Below are 18,900 nucleotides of genomic sequence, written 5' to 3'. Positions count from 1 at the left end.
GTGTTTTTCCCCGTGATACTCCACGTATTGTACCTCTGTATAGTGTGGGTTAAAAATAAATAATAATAATAATAATAATAATAACGCTACTTTCAGTGCCTGGAAAGCTCTTTGCGATGACCCTGCTGGATAGATGCACAAGTATTCTCAGAAGAAAGAGGAGAGTCCAGCAGGCGGGGTTTATGCCCGGGAGATCAACTGTCGAACAAATCTTTACCATGTGCCAGTTAATTGAGAAGACGAAGGAATTCAGGAGCAAAGCATATCTAGCCTTTGTGGACTTCAAAGCTGCGTTTGACTCGGTGGATCGCAACTCGCTCTGGCTGATACTTCAATCAACTGGTCTACCAGACAAATACTGCAAGTTGTTTGAAAAGCTTTACGAGGAGACCGTGGGTTGCGTCCAAGTCAACGGCAAACGGAGCACAACATTCGGCATCAAAACCGGTATACGATATGGGTGTGCCACCACCCTGAAACTGTTCATTTGCGTGATAGATCATGTCATGACACGAACAACAAATCACCCGCCCTTTTGTCTGCAGTTTGAAAATCACATTCTGATGGACGCTGAATTCGACTATGGTTTTGTTCTCGTTGCTGTATCAATCGACGAGTCGACTGATGCTCTGGAAGTCCTGCAGGAAGAGGCAGCAAAAGTGGGGCTGAAAATAAATTGGCTTAAGACGAAGATAATGGCAATGGAGCCCCCAAGCCCAGTCTCGCCCCCTGAGAACATAACTGTTTTCGGGGCTCCTGTTGAAATTGTAAAGAACTTCACTTGTCTTGGCTCCGTGCTGTCTAATGAGGGCTCTATAGAGAAAGAGGTGTGCAGCCGAGTTTCAAAAGCCTCGTCTATCGTCGGAAGGCTCAACGATCTCTGGAGAATGCCGCATATATCTAGGCGCACGAAAATGCGAATTTATAATGCGTCCGTAAGCTTGGTCCTCCTCTATGCAGCGGAAACCTGACCTCTCTAATCAACAATCCTCAGCATGATAGATGTCTGCCAGGGGAAACAGCTCCGTCGGGTTGAGGGACTTCGATGGGATGATTTTGCAGCAGACCGGTCAGCCTGGAGGAGCAGATTTGCGACGCTCTCTACGCCGCCCCCAACGTGGCAGGAGCCTTAAGTCAAGTCTAAGTCAAGTCAATATTTCAGTTGAACGTCCCCCTTATGATGCCCTGTATGTTTTAGCTAGATACTGTAAGTTGTTTCAAAGATATTGCCAATACGCCCTTTTGAAAGTGTGTATATAAATAGAAATTTGTGATTTAGTTCAAGATACAGTATGCTATGTAGGGACGTACGCAGGGGGGCCTCTGCCCCCCCCCCCCGAAATCTCACGATTTTGTTATTTTCCAATAATTTTCTGATTTTTCTCACATAATAATGGGTTATAAGGATTTGCCCCCCTCGAAACAAATTGCGCCCCCCCCCCCCGAAACAAATTCCTGCGTACGTGCCTGATGCTATGGTAGTACTCGCTACAGAAGCAGTAGATGTAGTGGTAAATAGGTAGTAGTAGTAGTACTAGCGATAGTTGTAGTAACGTTTACATAGATGTTTTTCTATTACTACTAATAATAACTCACCGCAACACCAAGCCGCCTGAGGCTAACACAGCTACGCAAGCTGCTCCTCCATCCCAATCGATTCAAATCCTCCCTCTTTACACCATCCAAGGAATTTCTCATTCTCGTTAAATCTTTCTTCGGGACATCCTCCCGCCCCAATGACGGATGACCTGATTTCCGTTTAGCCCTAGACGGTTGGCCGAAAAGGACAATCTTTGGCAATCTCTTATCCTTCTTCCGCAGAACGTGCCCTAGCCATGTCAATTTTTGCTTATTATTGCCTGAGAAAGGGGGGTTTGAAAAACACTTTTTGTACAGCCTACTGTTTGAAATACAGTCAGTCAGTTGGGTACCCAGAACTATCCTTAGGCAGTTTCTCTAGAAAACATATAGCAAATCTTCCTCCGTTTTTCGAAGCGCCCTTGCTTCAGAACCGTATTTGACCACTGTCATGACTGTAGCTTCCAATATTCTATTCTTGGTTCGCAGACTTATCTTTCTATTCTTCCAAACTTTTTTCAATTGTTAATAAACACCCTGAGTCTTGGCTATACTACTTTTAACATCTTTCACTGCTCCCACTATCTTTACTAATAATACTACTAAGGCTAAGGTGACCAATGCCACCTTTTCATCTTCACTTTTTCCGAGCCTTAGCGACTTAGTCTTCTTAACATTAATTTTTAACCTATTCTAGCACCCCGGACTCGCAAAACCTCTAAAAAGTTCGTTCATTTTGCTCATGTTTTTATCTAGGATGCTTTAGTCACCAGCATAATCAAAGTCCAGGAAAGTTTTTCTTCCCCATTTGATTCCGTATTCTCCCATAGCCTTTGCTATTCTCCTTAAGATTGAGTCAATCAAAATGATTCGTATTAATTGGGATAGAAGGCAATTTTGGTTAACTCCTAACTTAATTCAACACCAGCTGCTAACTATAATTCCTACTTAATCGCAGCAGTGTTTGTCAAACATAGCACTAATTACTTTAATGTAATTGTCTGGTATACCATACAAGGATAAGACCTTCACTAAAGCTCTTCTATCAGTAGTATCAAACGCTTGCTCATAATCTATAAAACTGAGGACTAAAGGTGTTTGATGACTAAGATACTTCTCAATCATTAACCTAAGAATGAAAATTTGGCCGACACATCCTCTACCCTTCCTATAACCGCACTATTCTTCTCTTAAAACTTTGTGTACAACATCTCTAGGTCTACAAAGTATCATCATAATAAGTAAAATGCTACCTAAAGAAACCAGGCTAATCCCTCTAAAATTACCACACTCACTCTTATCGCCATCTCATGCAGGGGTTTAATTAGGGTTTTCCTAAAATCGCTAGGTACTTCCCCCTTTTCAATAATCATATTCATAATCTCCAGTAACTTATTTCTAACCTCAAAGCCACCATCCTCCGCACTACCACAGTCTCAGCACCTGGGACTTATTAGTTTTAATCCTTTAAGTTCTCTCACTAATTATTCCTCACGCAATAAATCTTCCTTCACATCCAAAGTGTCATAAACTTTTTAATTTTCCTCTGTATCTTTTCCTGTAGCTCTATCCTGGTTTAGCACATTCTCAAAATGTTCTGCCTATCTCTCTATAACTGTTTCCTTATTGCGGCCTCGTTTCTATCTTTAACTGTCTTCGTTTTTATCACTAAACCGTATGCTCATAACATGTTCTGATTTAGTTCAACACTCCCCTCAACATTCTCTGAAAGGTGCAAATGAATAGTCTTCGTCTTTTTTTACACTAACGGTTAGACATGCCCACCTTTCTCAATAACAAATACTATATGCAAACAATGGACGAGTTGCATAACTTACAGCCCTTCCCCGAGGGCTGTGGGGGGGGGGTGACATCCGCAGACACATAGTTACTGGACCTTTGAACTATGCTGAAAAATGGTTATCTTGAAGTTTTTACTGGATGTTTTTCGGGACTTGATGGGCGTGGTTTGGGGGCTGGTTGCTCTCCAAACATTTTTGGCTATTAAAAGTGGCACTGAAACCTTCAATTTCTAATCGAATGAGCTCCTTCTGAAGTTTGTAGGACAGCTCTTTCGATACGAAGTGCCTTGTTGAATTTAAATAATAATAATAATAATTTAGATAATACGTTGTACCCACATCGTTCTTTACTTGGGCAGCAGTATTGCGCTGCCTATAATTTGTAATTTTTCTGACGTGCACGGTCGCAATTTAACGATTTGCCATTATTTCAAATATTTTTTTTTCAATCAAGTAATTTATTTCAAGTGATTTTTTAATTGTATTTAAAAATTTTATTCTACTTTTTTTTACATTTGTATGGTCTTTTTATTTTATTTTTTCCGTGTCTGGCTAGACTTTTTGTAGATTTGTTGTCCTCATCTGTGTTTCTTACTGTGAAAACTAAAAAATTACATTCGCTACAATTTCAAAAAAAGGACCTCTTAAAAAGTAAGCGGATCAGAAAATGAAAATGCAAAACAGGAATACCAAGCGAAGTCACCAACTCGAGTAGATGTCCGACTTGACTATTTTTTCTCTGGTCTTATCATTTTTGGACAAAAGGGATCAACGGAACAAAGAATGTGTTAGATTTTCTTCCAAGATTACAAGCATCATAAAAGAGTAGTTCTTTATTTGCTGAAAACTTACAAAGGTAGGAAAAACCTAAAAAACAAACAAAATTGAAGAGTGGGGCCCCTAACGGGGCCCCACTCTTCATCCGGATTTTACACTTTGGGGTTACTTTTATATAAGATAATCTCTCCATGGTTTATTTTATTCCTTAAATGTTGAGTATTTATTGCATATTAAAGTGTAACCATAACACAAATTTATGAGTATCCAGTATTTATAAGGTTTTTCACGTCACAAAATGTGCAATTAAGTTTAAAAACGAAGAAAAATGTGTTATATTTCTTAAAACATTAATGCTAAGCCTTTCAGGTGAAAATACCTTACACGTGGATGGACTCTGTCATTTTGCAGTTGGTCAAATAACTTTTTAAGATGCGTTCTATACCCGTTACATATATAGCTTTTGTTTTTGTTTGGTATTTTTATTTATAGATTATTTGTGAAGATTTTCAGACATTCCAGTTTGAGACTATGGATGTTTCGTTTGTGACTGAGCTTCTAAATCTGGCTGGAAATGTTGCTGCCAGTAGTGAGGATAAGCACCTCAATTCTCTTCTCGCCTCTAGTGTTAATCACCTACTTAATCAGCAAGGTGACTTGTTTTTTTTATTTCGTTCTTAGTTATAGATGCTATTTGGTATATGACCTGTGGCAGTGTATTATGTGTAGATTCTCTGCATGCCAAATACAAAACCACGAAAATTGTGAGTTTGTGAATCTGTAAAATTGACGTTAACTTTTTTTCAACAGTGATGTATTTTTTAAGTGTTTAGACGTAAAAATTTCATTTTAATAATTATAAATATGATATAATTAATAATTAGATCCACAACAGTTATTTTGGGCTTTCGAGGAACACTATTGTTATTATGGATTTTTTTTTCTGTCGCAATAAGCGGTCTTTGGTTTCGGAAAATGTAAGAGGTGACATTCTATGCTGTTTCGAGGTACAAGGGTCGTGAATTGGACACACAAAGTTCGACTTAAGCTGGCAAACTTGCCTGTAGTTTTTGAAAAAGAACTTTTTTTTGTCCTACTTTTTTCTTCTTTTTTTAATAATGGAGATCATTATTACATAGCTAATACATACAGAAAAAGAACGAATCCCAGCATTCTGGGCTTATATATTATGGCTACTCCTAGAATACTCTACATTACACATATGCATCGGGTTACCACCTTCCATCTACACCTTCCATCTACCAACATACCAACACAATATTATATTTTATGCTAAATAGTATAAAAAGAAATAAAACGTATGATTCTAGTTTTGAAAGTAAGCTCATTAAAGACCATAGAATATCGGAGTTACGAAGAACATAAATCTCTTCTAAGTTCCAATTTCTTTGCTTTTTGGGAAATTTCGATTTCGACCGTATTTTCTAAATTTAGTGTGCACGTATTGCTTGGCCAAAACAATACTGAAGCAAATCTGGTTGGGAACCGAATATTATATAGGGAGGGGGCTCAAAATTTTGGCATATATGCATCTACTAGATGGGGTTGCTAGTAAGAGCTAAGTAAGAGTAAGAGCTAGTCTCCGATTTGTGATTTTCGAGTATCAGGGGACGATCTAATTTTGTGGATGAGATAATTAGAGGGAGAGGTTTTCAGTTCTTTTCACTCGCAATCTGATACAATGTGTTGTTAGACTCAACCACATCTGCTTGAAAACAAGATTAAATGCCATAGTTGTGGATCAATGCCCAATCTTAGGCATTGGGGGGGGGGTCAATTATTCATTTTATAGCCACATCGGACAGAACAGTTCTTCGTACTTTAGTCAAGCTAGATTGTAGTCAAGCATACTTTAGTAGCTATTGTCCTACACCTACTTTTGTAACTTCTAAGTTTAAACCCAAGCTCATATTTTTTTGGGAATGGAGAAGAAGGAATTCAATTTAAGATATCAGTCAGAAAGGGTTGTCAAATTTGTGCAAAACTGGGTCGAATTGAGAGCTAATGTGCGTGGTCTTTCTTTTCGAGGTCTAGTCCAGGCAAGACTGTACCCAGGATTTTTTTTTCGAAGGGGGTTTTACTACAAAAAAAATCGGGGGGGGGGGGTGACGTAAAAAAACTCCAAAAACGCATACAAAATTTGTTTATATCCATTTTTGTTACGTTTTTACGAGTCAAAAAACATTTGGGGGGGGGGGGGGTCAAACCCCCCTAACCCTCCCTCTGGGTACGGCCTTGAGTCCAGGTCTGATCTCTTTTTGGCGAGAGGGATGTGCGTAGGGAAGATATGGATTTTAAAAGTCCTTTTTTTAACTTGCATAAATGCTCGGCGGAATGGTGGAACTTCATAAGAACCGTTTAATAAATACAGTTATCGTCCTGGGGGCTCGTGTTTTTTCACTTTTAACTAAGTTTTTATATACCTTAGGGGTACAGAAAATATAACTCGGCGAAACATAATGAATCGTTATCATAGGCAGCGCGCTAGCGCTGCCTAAGTAAAGAACAATATGGACCCAATGTGTTGTTTTTTTTTCTCCATGCCCGGGCACTTCGTATCGAAGAAGTTGTCGTAGAAAGTTCGAAAAGGGCTCATTCGATTGTAAATTGGAGTGGTTAGTGCCCTTTTTAATAGTCGAAAGTGATTGGAGGGCAACTAGCCCCCCCCCCCCCCCCCGCCCATCATTCCCCCAAACACAGCCAATCAAAATTTTGAGAGAGCCATTTTGTTCAGCGTAGTTGATTTCCAGATAGAAAATATCTTTTTGAGGAGGACACTCCCCCACAACCCTTGGGGCAAGGGTTTTAAGTTATGCCCTGGGGGCATATAATGTTTTTATAGAAGGCGTTGTCGTAGAAACTTCAAAAGAGGCTCATTCGATTGAAAATTCAAACGGCTAGTGCCTTTTTTAATAGTCGAAAGTGATTTTCGACTAGCCCCCCCCCCAACTAGAGGGCAACTAGCCCTCCCCACGCCCATTATTCCCCCAAACACATCCAATCAAAATTTTGAGATAGCCATTTTGTTCAGCGTAGTTGATATCTAGACAGAAAATATCTTTTTGAGGAGGATACTCCCTCACAACCCTCCGGGCAAGTGTTTTAAGTTATGCCCTGGGGGCATATAATGGTTTTAAAGAAGGCGTTGTCGTAGAAACTTCAAAAGAGGCTCATTCGATTGGGAATTCAAAGGGCTAGTGCCATTTTTAATAGTCGAAAGTTATTGGAAGGCAACTAACCCCCCCTCCCGAACGACGTGGGCACAATGTGTTGTTGTTTTTTTTTGTTTTTTTTCTCCATGCCCGGGCACTTCGTATCAAAAGATTTGTCGTAGAAAGTTCGAAAAGGGTTATTCGATTGGAAGTTGGAGTGGCTAGTGCCCTTTATAATAGTCGAAAGTGATTGAAGGACAACTAGCCCCCTCCCCCACGCCCATCATTCTCCGAAACACGTCCACTCAAAATTTTGATATAGCCATTTTGTTCAGCGTAGTTGATTTCCAAATAGAAAATATCTTTTTGAGGAGGACACTCCCTCACAGCCCTCGGAGCAAGGGTTTTAAGTTATGCCCTGGGGGCATATAAGGTTTTTATACAAGGCGTTGTCGTAGAAACTTCAAAAAAGGCTCATTCTATAGGAAACTCAAAGGGCTAGTGCCCTTTCTAATAGTCGAAAGTGATTTGAGTGAGGGCAACTAACCCCCCCCCACGCCCTTCATTCGCCCAAACACATCCAATCAAAAATTTGAGATAGCCATTTTGTTCAGCGTAGTTAATTTTCAGATAGAAAATATATTTTTGAGGAGGACACTCCCCCACAACCCTCGGGGCAAGGGTTTTAAGTTATGCCCTGAAAAAAGTTATGCCCAAAAAAGGCTCATTCGATTGGAAATTCAAAGGGCTAGTGCCCTTTTAATAGTCGGAAATTATTGGAGGGCAACTAGCCCCCCTCCCCCCCGCCCATCATTCCCCCAAACACATCCAATCAAAATTTTGAGATAGCCATTTTGTTCAGCGTAATTGATTTACAAATAGAAAATATGTTTTTGAGGAGGAAACTTCCCGCCAACCCACGGAGCTAGGGTTTTAAGTTCTTCCCTGAGGTAAGATAAAGTTTTCATAGAAGGTATTGTCGTAGAAACTTCAAAAAAGGCTCATTCGATTGGAAATTCAAACGGCTAGTGCCCGTTTTAATAGTTCAAAGTGATTGGAGGGCAACTAGCCCCTCCCCCTCGCCCATCATTCCCCCAAACACATCCAATCATAATTTTTAGACAGCCATTTTGTTCAGTGTAGTTGATTTCTAGATAGAAAATATCTTTTTGAGGAGGACACTCCCCTACAACCCTCGGGGCAAGGGTTTTAAGTTATACCCTGGGGGCATATAATGTTTTTATAGAAGGCATTGTCGTAGAAACTTCAAGAAAAGCACATTCTATTGGAAATTAAAAGGGCTTGTGCCCTTTTTAATTGTCGAAGGTGATTGGAGGGCAACTACCCCCCCCCCCCACGCCCATCATTTCCACAAACACATCCAATCAAAATTTTGAGATAGCCATTTTGGTCAGAGTAGTTGTTTTCCAGATATAAAATATCTCTTTTAGGTGGAAACTTCCCCACAACCCTCGGGGCAAGGGTTTTAAGTTATGCCCTGGGGTATATAAGGTTTTTATAGAAGGCGTTGTCGTAGAAACTTCAAAACAGGCTTATTCGATTGCAAATTCAAAGGGCTAGTTCCATTCTTAATTGTCGAAAGTGATTGGAGGGGAACTAGCCCCTCCCCCACGCCCATCATTCTCCCAAACAAATCCAATTAAAGTTTTGAGATAGCCATTTTGTTCATCGTAGTTGATTTTCAGATAGAAAATACGTTTTTGAGGAGGACACTCCCCAACGATCCTCAGGGCAAGGGTTTTAAGTTATATCCTGGGGTAAATAACGTTTTTATAGAAGGCGTTGTCATAGAAACTTCAAAAGGGGCTCATTTGATTCGAAATTCAAAGGGCTAGTGCCCTTTTTAATAGTTGAAAGTGATTGGAGGGCAACTAGCCCCCCCCCCCCACGTCCATCATTCACCCAAACACATCCAATCAAAATTTGAGATAACCATTTTGTTCAGCGTGGTTGATTTTCCAGATAGGAAATATGTTTTTTGAGGAAGACACTCCCCCACAACCCTCAGGGCAAGGGTTTTAAGTTATGCCCAGGGGACATAAAAAGATTTTATAGAAGGCGTTGTCGTAGAAACTTCAAAAAAAGCTCATTCGATTGGTAATTCAACGGGCTTGTGCCATTTTTAATAGTAGACATTGATTGTAGGGCAACTAGCTCCCCCCCCCCCCCACGCCCATCATTCCCCCAAACACATCCAATAAAAAATTTTAGATAGCCATTTTGTTCAGCGTAGTTGATTTACAGATAGAAAATATATTTTTGAGGAGGATACTCCCCCACAGCCCTCAGGGCAAGGGTTTTAAGTTACGCCTTGGGGCATATAATGTTTTTATAGAAGGCTGTGTCGCAGAAACTTCAGAAAAGGGCTCATTCGATTTGAAAATCAAAGGACTAGTGCCCTTTTTAATAGTCGAAAGTGATTAGTAATATTTTTTGTTGTTGTTGTTGTTTAGACCAGGGCACTTCGTATCGAAGGAGTTGTCGTGGGAGCTTCGAAAGGGGCTCATTCGATTGAAAATAGAAAGGGCTGATGCCCTTTTTAATAGTCGAAAGTGATTGGAGGGCAACTAATCCCCCTTCCACCCCCACCCTCCCATTTGCCCATTATGTTTAAAAACTAAATGTTGCGTCAAGATAAAATCAAAATGTATTGTGGTAATGCTAATTCCCAATAAGGCATCTCAGCAGTATCCCAAGAACGACTGAGGGTATTATGTTCAAACTTTCGAGGCTACTTCTGCTCTTAAAATTTAACCAAATCAAAATAGTGTAAGTGTATCCAAGCTATCAAAGAAATTAAACAGATTTTTTTGCCAATGGTATCAAGTTTTCCATTTCAGGTCAACTAGAGGAGGTATGAAACTAAGTTAAACAGTACTATTTGTGTCCAAATTTTTAAAATGGTGTATGTTGTTAAAAATTGCTGAAAATTTTTCTCCAGCATACAAATAGCAGGCCAAACTATAAAGTCTAAAAACACGAAAAGATTTAAAATGTTATTTTCTTTTTCCCTGAAAAGACTATGTCAATATAAAACGAACAGAAATTAATTTAAAAAACTTTTTCCACAAAATAAGTTTTTCAAAGAAAATTAAAGAACTCCATTAAACAAAAAATGAGCAAAAATAAAATCAAATAATCTACCAAACTCGAAATTACCATAAATCAGCATTGATAAATAAACTAAACCCAAAGCGAACAGAAATTACAATAAATAACCAAGTCACAATCAGAATGTGCATAAATTAACATCAGTTGGGCACAAAAATCCTATGTCTTCCCAAGGCCACAACAAAATTTGCGCTTTACTGAAAAAAACCTAAATGTTTTTCCTATTATAACTTCAGTAAATCATATAATATTAACATTTTGAATACTAAATATCAGTATCTGTATAATAAACTGATAATGCACATTCATTTTTATTTTTTAAGTAAAGCGCAAATTTTGTTCTGGCTTTGGGAAGGCATAGGGGTTTTGTGCCCATTTTATTTTATTTTTGCTCATTTTTTTCTTAATTGAGTTCTTTACTTTTCTTTGAAAAACTTATTTTGTGGAAAAACTTTTTTTAATTAATTAATAAAAAGGAAGATAAACATGAACTAGGGACGTAAGAGCTCTCTGCTGGCTTTAGGAAACTTTGATAAAAGACTGTTTTACAAGAATGAAATAATTATATAATTTCCTTAATGATGATAGTTCAACGAGTATTGTTAAGAGAGAAATCTTTAGCAAGCTCATCGACATGAATTTAACTAATTATATTTTTTTACGGGCATAAAAAGTAATAGTTTTGTTTAGACCCTTGTTACATCGTCATTTCGTGTTTCGTAAATCATATCTTTTGCGCGCCATTACCTAGACAAAAATGTTATTTTTTTATTAAATTTCGTTGTTCTGTTTTCTTCCAGTGGATCCGATGCTGACTTTAGCATCTGTTTGCTGCTGCGGTGTAATGGCGTCACGACCTCTTGGCGCTGAAATTTTAACCGAAGAAAGTACAATGGAACAGTTAATTGACGTCATTCAAAGTAAGCAATCCTAATTCGTATGATTATGCATAAATCTAGCCAAAGAGCTTATCGGACAATAGGCATAAAAAAGGATAGCTCTGGCGTATACTCTTTGTTTGAGAAAAAGTATTTTCTCCCTAAGTATTCCTCCCCCCCCCCCCAAGCACCAAATTTAAAATCTCCTTATTCCTGAAAAATCTCCTGAAAGTTTCTAATAAAAGTATTGCGTGTATAAATATTGGCTTCTACTATCCGTTTTATAACCTCGGTGATCGAATGAGTGGCCAGGTGTTACGGACATTTGCTAATTATTTAAAATCAGAAGTTGGCTAACTATCACAAAAGAAAAATATCGTGTGTTATTTTTATAATTTTATAAATATCTACAGTGCGGAACTTACTTACGTACTTAGGACCCGGCCATCCTCGTTGGACGTTTTGGGGTCCCTCCTCCTGCTAGCTCATGCGAAAGGGCTCGGTACATTATTCTATCAAGTGCGATACGGAATAAATGGGGAAAGGACGTTCTGGAAATCGAAGCTATCTATCCATCGCTTCCGTGGTCTGCCTCGTGGACGAAGGTCCTGCAGAGATCCTTCAAGTGCGATTTTTGGAGATGGCTCGGCCTCCCTCGACTCCATTCAGCGCGGAAACTGGTTGAAAAAGTCGTGCATGTTCTTCAAGAGTGACCGGAATGAAATTTTTTTTATTGTTCCTATTGTGTATAAGGATAAAGTTATTATTAACACTAAATGTTGTGTAATGATAAATTAACGCAAACATCCGCAAAAGGCCTAATAGCGTATGTATAAGTGTTCTAGTTTTAGTTTCAGCAGCTCATATTGATATAATAATTGATGTAATCTTGCCTTATATAATTTGTAAGTGTCCGTAACTCTGGCCAGACAATAATCTGTAAGAAATCAAGTGAAGTTATATAATCGGTATCATAGCTGAAGCGATTATTTTTCTACTGTATAGTTGTTTTTAATTTTCACAAAAAAGTATGAGTTCTTTTATGCCTGTCGTCCGACAGACTCTTTGGCTAGTTTATAGCTAGTTTTATTGGCTTGTTTTGGCTAGGCTATAGTTGTTAATAACTAGAAGAATTGCTATAATAATAACTTGTGTACTTAAGTGTCAGATTTGTTCATGACAAAACGAACACGCTTCTTTCTTTAGGGACAATTCATAAAACCATAATCCAAGTCGTATTTGTGCTGGTGAAGCAGTATTGCAACTATCCACAGCAAGTTTTCTGCCCTCTTTGGATGGTGAGGGTTTCTAACTATGTCAGTTTTGTAAAATGAATCTCCAAGGTAGTAACAATCACTATGTCCTGGGGGTTCCTAGGCTCAGCTTCCTCTCACCAAAGTGAAACAAATTAGCAGAAATTAAGGTGAAGTTTTCTATTATTTGTAGTTTAAAGTAATATTTTTTACTGTCAAAGCCCCTCCTAGAATTAAAGTCTGTTATTGCTTGGATAATGACGTACTACTTAGACCCCACACAAGAGTTAGATTATTGCTACATGTTCTTCTTCTTCTTGTCTGGATTAGTATGGAGACGCTTTTCCATGATTTCATCATCGGAATCAAAATCCGGTTCTTCTTGATTTTTTAGTCGAAACTAATTTTCTATCGGGCTTGCTTCCGTAAACGATCTTTCTTTTTTTTTTTGCCGGAAACGGAGTGGAAGGAGGATGTTATGGCGTTACTGGGGAGTAGATGAGAGAACTTTTCCATAAAATTTTGGATATTTCTCATAACCAAAGCATGTATATTGACTGTTACTGATTGCAAATTTAACTCTAATATTGTGATCTGAGCGTCCAAAATAAAAACAGGTTAACTACATATTTTACAAATAATTGATACATTATACTGTGTTTTAAAATCAGTTTCTTGCAAGGAATTGCAATGCTTATGACTGGAGAGCCCAAAGTGAGACCCTTTGACCCATGTCCCTTCGAGATCTCTTTCCCATGGATATGTTGCGCATCTTTCAACTCATGGTGGTTTTGGGACTATTTGGGGAATGATACTAAATATTTAAATGTTTGGCATAGAAAATCATTATGATCACTGTGTTACTATCCTAAATTAAAAAGTACTACATACTTATTTCACAAATACTGTTTGTTTTACCGAAGTGGGTATTAAAAGAAATTTCAAGATTTTTTACTACATCTCTGAGGCTAATATTGCAATAAAGAAGTCCAAAATCCTTGTAGTGTTACTCCTACCGCAACTACTGCATTTTTCTTGCATCGATTTAAAACGGCTGAATGAAAATTCGTTTAAAGATGGTGCACATAAAAAAATTTTCTTCAGGAATATTTTGCAATATTCAACATTTTGCAGAGTTCCAAGAAGAAGATGAAATAGTTCTTCAATCAATTTACGCTCTTTATCAAATCATAAAGAATGCAGACTCAGGTGAAAAGGCCATTTACACAGGTAAGCTTATTGCATGTTTTTCAATGTTTCGATTAATTAAATTCTTAGCCCCGACTTAAGACACTTAGGAAAATCATAGGAAAAAAAAATCAATTGAATATTTTGGTCATTTGTCCAAAAGCCGTCCTCATTAAGAAACAAAATATAATGAAAAGAATATTTAACTTACAATAGAAACGAGAACATTAAAACTAAACCATCAATAAAACAGTCCATCAGTAACCACCAGTAGAGAGTCCTAGCTGAACTTACTTAAATGTATGAGGTTAAGGTCGCTTTATTTATGGTTCTAGTTTTAATTTTCACGTTTTTACCGTGAGCTGAATGTTTTTACTGGTGTAAGGTGCCAAAAATAGAAAATATTTAGAAAACACAAAAAAAAATAAAGTTAAAGAAAAACAACTTAAAGACGAACACTAAAAACCAAGAAAATAAACGATTAATTAACTTTATAATTGAAGCTTTACACAATTTAAAAACCTTTTTAATTTTATTAGATTCCATAAAGACACTAAATTGAACGAATCAAATATATGGTAATTGTAACTCTATTTTTTTTATGAGGCTTTGTCAGCGTGTTCCCGTTTAATCTTTTTCCTTGGGAACTTGGACCAGTTTATAGGATTATAGATACAATGTGTTCTATATTTTCTGAGAAAATTGTCATAAACTGAATGGATTGCAATTCCCAATATTAATTGGGAAATCTTTATTAATTATATAGGTCTCTATTAATTACGGGATCTGAATTGAACTGAATAAATTGAAAAAAAAAGAACAAGATATATATAAATATTTGACGAAATCCCTGTATTTTCCATTCAAAAACAGCAAAATACTTCAACTTAGTCTCCCCCGTAAGGCTCTATGGCCAGGAAAAAACAGGGGAGAAACAAAACGAAGCATTAAACAAATACATTCATCGAACATTTTTTTAATAATACACTCGCATCACCAACCCATACAATCCACCCCCCCCCCAAAAAAAAAGAATCCAAGCTAGACAGGGGAGTAGTACATGATTCCGCCTACACAAATAAACAGCAGCAAATGACCATCTAAAAACATGTTTTTTATTTGTTTTAATTTAAAACATATTAAACAAAAATTAAATTTTGTTGTTGAACAAATGTTGCATTCTTTGAAGTTTATGGGATGTTTTTCAGTTGAAAAAAATTGTGGGATTCGGGCTACTTATACTCCGACAAGAGAAAAAACAAAAAGTCTGGTTCCCATTTGTTGTATATTAAACGATGTTTAGTATTCAAGATCGTCTCTTTTGGCTGTTGATACAAATGTCAAATTCGTGACATGAACTCGGAATTCTAATAGTACCACTGGATGTCTCTAATGGGATATGGTAGCGATTGTTGCATATGTAGCCACTTTTAGAAGATTTGCACTGTGTACGGCTTTGTCTGTAGACTGTTACAGACTCTCTCTCTCTCTCTCTCTCTCTCTCTCCCTCTCTCCCTCTCTCCCTCTCTCTCTCTCTCCCTCTCTCTCTCTCCCTCTCCCACTCTCTCTCCCCCTCCCTCTCTCTCTCTCTCTCTCTCTCTCTCTCTCACTCTCTCCCACTCTCTCTCTCTCTCTCTCTCTCTCTCTCTCTCACTCGCTATCTCTATCTCTCTCTCTCTCTCTCTCTCTCTCTCTCTATCTCTCTCTCTCTCTCTCTCTCTCTCTCTCTCTCTCTCTCTCTCTCTCTCTCTCTCTCTCTCTCTCTCTCTCTCTCTCTCTCTCTCTCTCTCTCTCTCTCTCTCTCTCTTTCTCTCCCCTTCCTCCCTTTTTCTCTCTTTTTCTCTCTATTTAAGTCGCATTTCTTTTTCTATCTACCCGTGTACTATTTTAAACAGGGACTCTTTTTGAAGATACAGCGAAATATAGAACTTGAATGAAACAAAACATGTCACAAGAAAAGAAATCTTGTTTTCGTTTTCTGTTTTTGCTTCTTTTTTTCTGGTAAAGTATCGCTTGGTATTTGGTTATACACCTTTGTTGTAGTATTGCCTCTTTCAACCAATTCCGTCTTATTATTGCACTGGAAAAGGCCATGAAACGTCAAACTAGATGGCGACTGTGGTTTTTTGTCGATATTAGCGCCAGTTTCCACTCTTTGTAAGTTAGCCATGCTCTTTGTGTCAGATTTCAAAATACTAACTTCAGCCTTTGAAATAGTATTCACTTACTAAGTAAGGTACTATACATAGGTGGTGGACAACATTTTATTATTTTGACCAAACATGCACTTGTTGTGGTCTGAGTAACTTCAAACTTGTTGTGACACATCTGATAGAAATCGCTCCTTGAGGAAGATTTCAGACTCTTTGATGCTTCTTGGTTGTGGGTTTTTGTGATCTTTCCACCATTACTACTAACAACTCATCGCAGCACCAAGACGCCTGAGGCCAAGAAAGCTACGCACGCTCCTCTTCCATCCCAATCTGTTCAAAGCCTTCCTCTTTATACCCTCCCTGGAAGCTCCTATTTACCCTTATATCTTTCCTATTCTTCCAATTTTTTTCAACTGTGAAAAAAAAACCTGAGCCTTGGCTATTTTACTTTTAACGTCTTCACTGCACCCACCGTTCTTACTAATAATGCTACCTGGGTAAGTGAAGCTGTCTACTTGATTGATCTTTTCATTAGCCAACATCACATCTTCAAAATCACTTATTCCTAGTCTTAGTGACTTAGTCTTCTTAACATTAATTTTCAAATCTATTTTAGCACCCCTATTTCGCTAAGCCTCAAAAAGTACGTTCATTTTGCTCACAGTTTCGTTTAGGATGCTTAAATCCTCAGCGTAATCTAAGTCCAGGAAATTTTTTCCTCTCCAATTGATTCCGTATTCTCCCATCGCTTTTCCTGTGCTCCTTAAGGCAAAATCTTGAATAAATACTCAAAACTACTACTACTACTAACAACTCACCGCAGCACCAAACCGCCTGAGACCAACACAACTACGCACGCTCCTCCTCCATCCCAATTTATTAAAAGCCTTCCTCTTTACACCTTCACAGGAAGTTCCCGTTTTCCTTAAAATTTTTTGCGGCATCCTCCACCCCAACCGAGGACAACCTGCTTTCCGTTTAACCCTAGACGGTTGGTCGAAAAGAACAATCTTTGACAGTCTGTCATCCTTCATGAGCAGAACGTGCCCTAGCCACTTTAACCTTTCTCTAATTATAGCCCTAGAAAGCGGCAAAACATAGTAAGCGGGAAACATTTCTTTGAGAAAAATCAAGCAAAACTTCCTCCGTTTTTTAGAGGGTCCATTCTTCAGAACCATATTTGACCACTGCCATCACTGCAGATTCGAATATTCTAATCTTGGTTTGCAGACTTATCTTCCTATTCTTCCAAACTTTTTTCAACTGTGAAAAAAACACCCTGAGCCTTGGCTATTCTACTTTTAACACCTTTAAGGCACCCACCGTCTTTACTAATAATATTACAAAGATAAGTGAAACTGTATTTAAACATATTTCATATTATGTGAAATAATTTCAAACAAGACTATTGACAATAAAATTTGCAGAAGGGAAACAAGAATTAACACATATTAAAATATAGCCTGAAATTTCATATTTTTTTTTTTTTTTTTTTTTTTTTAATACTTTTTGGGTGATTTTTTCGCTCTTAAAATCAGAATCATAGATTCTGCTCGAGTTTTAAAAGTCTTTAAAGCGTTAGTGATCCACACCGTATATCAAAACTATCAAATGTTGATTGTTTTACCAATATTTAACGTGTTAATATGTATAGGAAGCACCTATTGTGATTTAACCATTGCTTCCATTAAATTATAAGATGATTTAGCCTATTTTATTTAAGTATTTTTTATATTTATAATTTTTATATTTTATAAATGTATTATATTTTTTACATTTTTTTTTGTATTTTACGTCTAATATTTTATATTTCTTATATTTTAATATTTAACTGGCATGATATTTTAAAAACCATCTTGTTCAGTCTTGTGTTTGGTATTTTTGTTTCGCTGTAAAGAAAATGGTCGCAAGAACATGACACCTCTCATAAAAACATTGTGAATGGCATCGTAGTAAATATAAGAAACACGATAAGAATGTTGTTTTGCAATTCTATGGCGATTTTGCCCTAAATGACTTAATATCAACATTATTAAAACAGCCATTAGGTAGATATGGGGTTTCCTGAAATACATCTCTTATGCTTAGCACCGCAGTGGAGTCTACAATGAAAAAAAAATGCAGTCACTGTTTTTTTTTTTAAACAGGAAGATAGAGCACAATCTGAAAGATGTACAAAACTTCCACCAGGCTACATTGGTATACTTTGGATGTAAGGTAGCGCCTGTCACCGCTATACTGCCTTTTTACCAGCAATATCTTATCAGTATGATCAAAACGCTGAGCTTTTCTTAGTGTTTCTTAAAGGGAAGCTAAGTTTTCAGCAGTCTTGGGGGAATTTGTTAAGCGGCTCACTGATGATATCAACTTTGGGCCAAGTATGACATAGGCGCTGGTTGAAGGGGGAGGGGCATTGCCAGTTAGATTTTTGCTCCCTCCCCCAGATCTTGAATAATTTCCTTTTGGGATTTTAACTTAAAAATATTTTTTGACATGTTCATTAAAAAAAAAAAAAAATATTGTTCATTAATAATTTTTTTAATTTCCAGTGCCTGAACTCTGCAGTGGTGAATACCTCTTGAATTTTAATAGACTGCAAGTCACACTACCTTTTATTTAAATTCAACAGTATATTTTGAGCCCGTCGGTAGCTAGTATATTACCGTAAATCAAAGCTGAGTTTAAACAAATTACGATGTTTCAGTAACGTTGTGAAACGACTACCCAATAAAATTAAAAACTATTGGTTAACATGCCGTTTCAAAATAAATAAGTAGATTTATGTAGTTGATCGTTTTAGGTGCATACGAGTTCCTCCTTGATTTGGCTACTGATGCTAATTCAGCTATACGAAGAGTGTGCAGTGAAGCCCTTGACCATTTAGCCGTAAGTCTTCTTTTTCAGCTTAGCAATTTTTGCATATTTATCGTCCTATGTTTGGGAAGTTATAATCTACTTAAAGACCA

At 37.5% G+C, this 18,900-nt stretch overlaps 1 protein-coding gene across 2 annotated transcripts in view; it reads left to right on the top strand.

Annotated features, from left to right (window-relative positions):
- The window catches only part of Kap3 (kinesin associated protein 3), a 288,557-nt gene that overhangs the window by 251,174 nt on the left and 18,483 nt on the right, over positions 1 to 18,900 (top strand). For both annotated transcript variants that reach the window (XM_089102282.1, XM_089102281.1), the window contains 4 exons: positions 4,650 to 4,809; positions 11,263 to 11,382; positions 13,728 to 13,823; positions 18,735 to 18,820. In XM_089102282.1, coding sequence (XP_088958408.1) covers positions 4,650 to 4,809; positions 11,263 to 11,382; positions 13,728 to 13,823; positions 18,735 to 18,820 — 462 coding nt within the window. The remainder of the gene's footprint in view (positions 1 to 4,649; positions 4,810 to 11,262; positions 11,383 to 13,727; positions 13,824 to 18,734; positions 18,821 to 18,900) is intronic.

The sequence above is a fragment of the Artemia sp. Qi Xiang Cuo genome, chromosome 16 (genome assembly GCF_049724085.1).
Source record: "Artemia sp. Qi Xiang Cuo chromosome 16, ASM4972408v1, whole genome shotgun sequence".
Taxonomy (NCBI): Eukaryota; Metazoa; Arthropoda; class Branchiopoda; order Anostraca; family Artemiidae; genus Artemia; species Artemia sp. Qi Xiang Cuo.
This window is presented reverse-complemented; position numbering and strand designations above follow the sequence as displayed.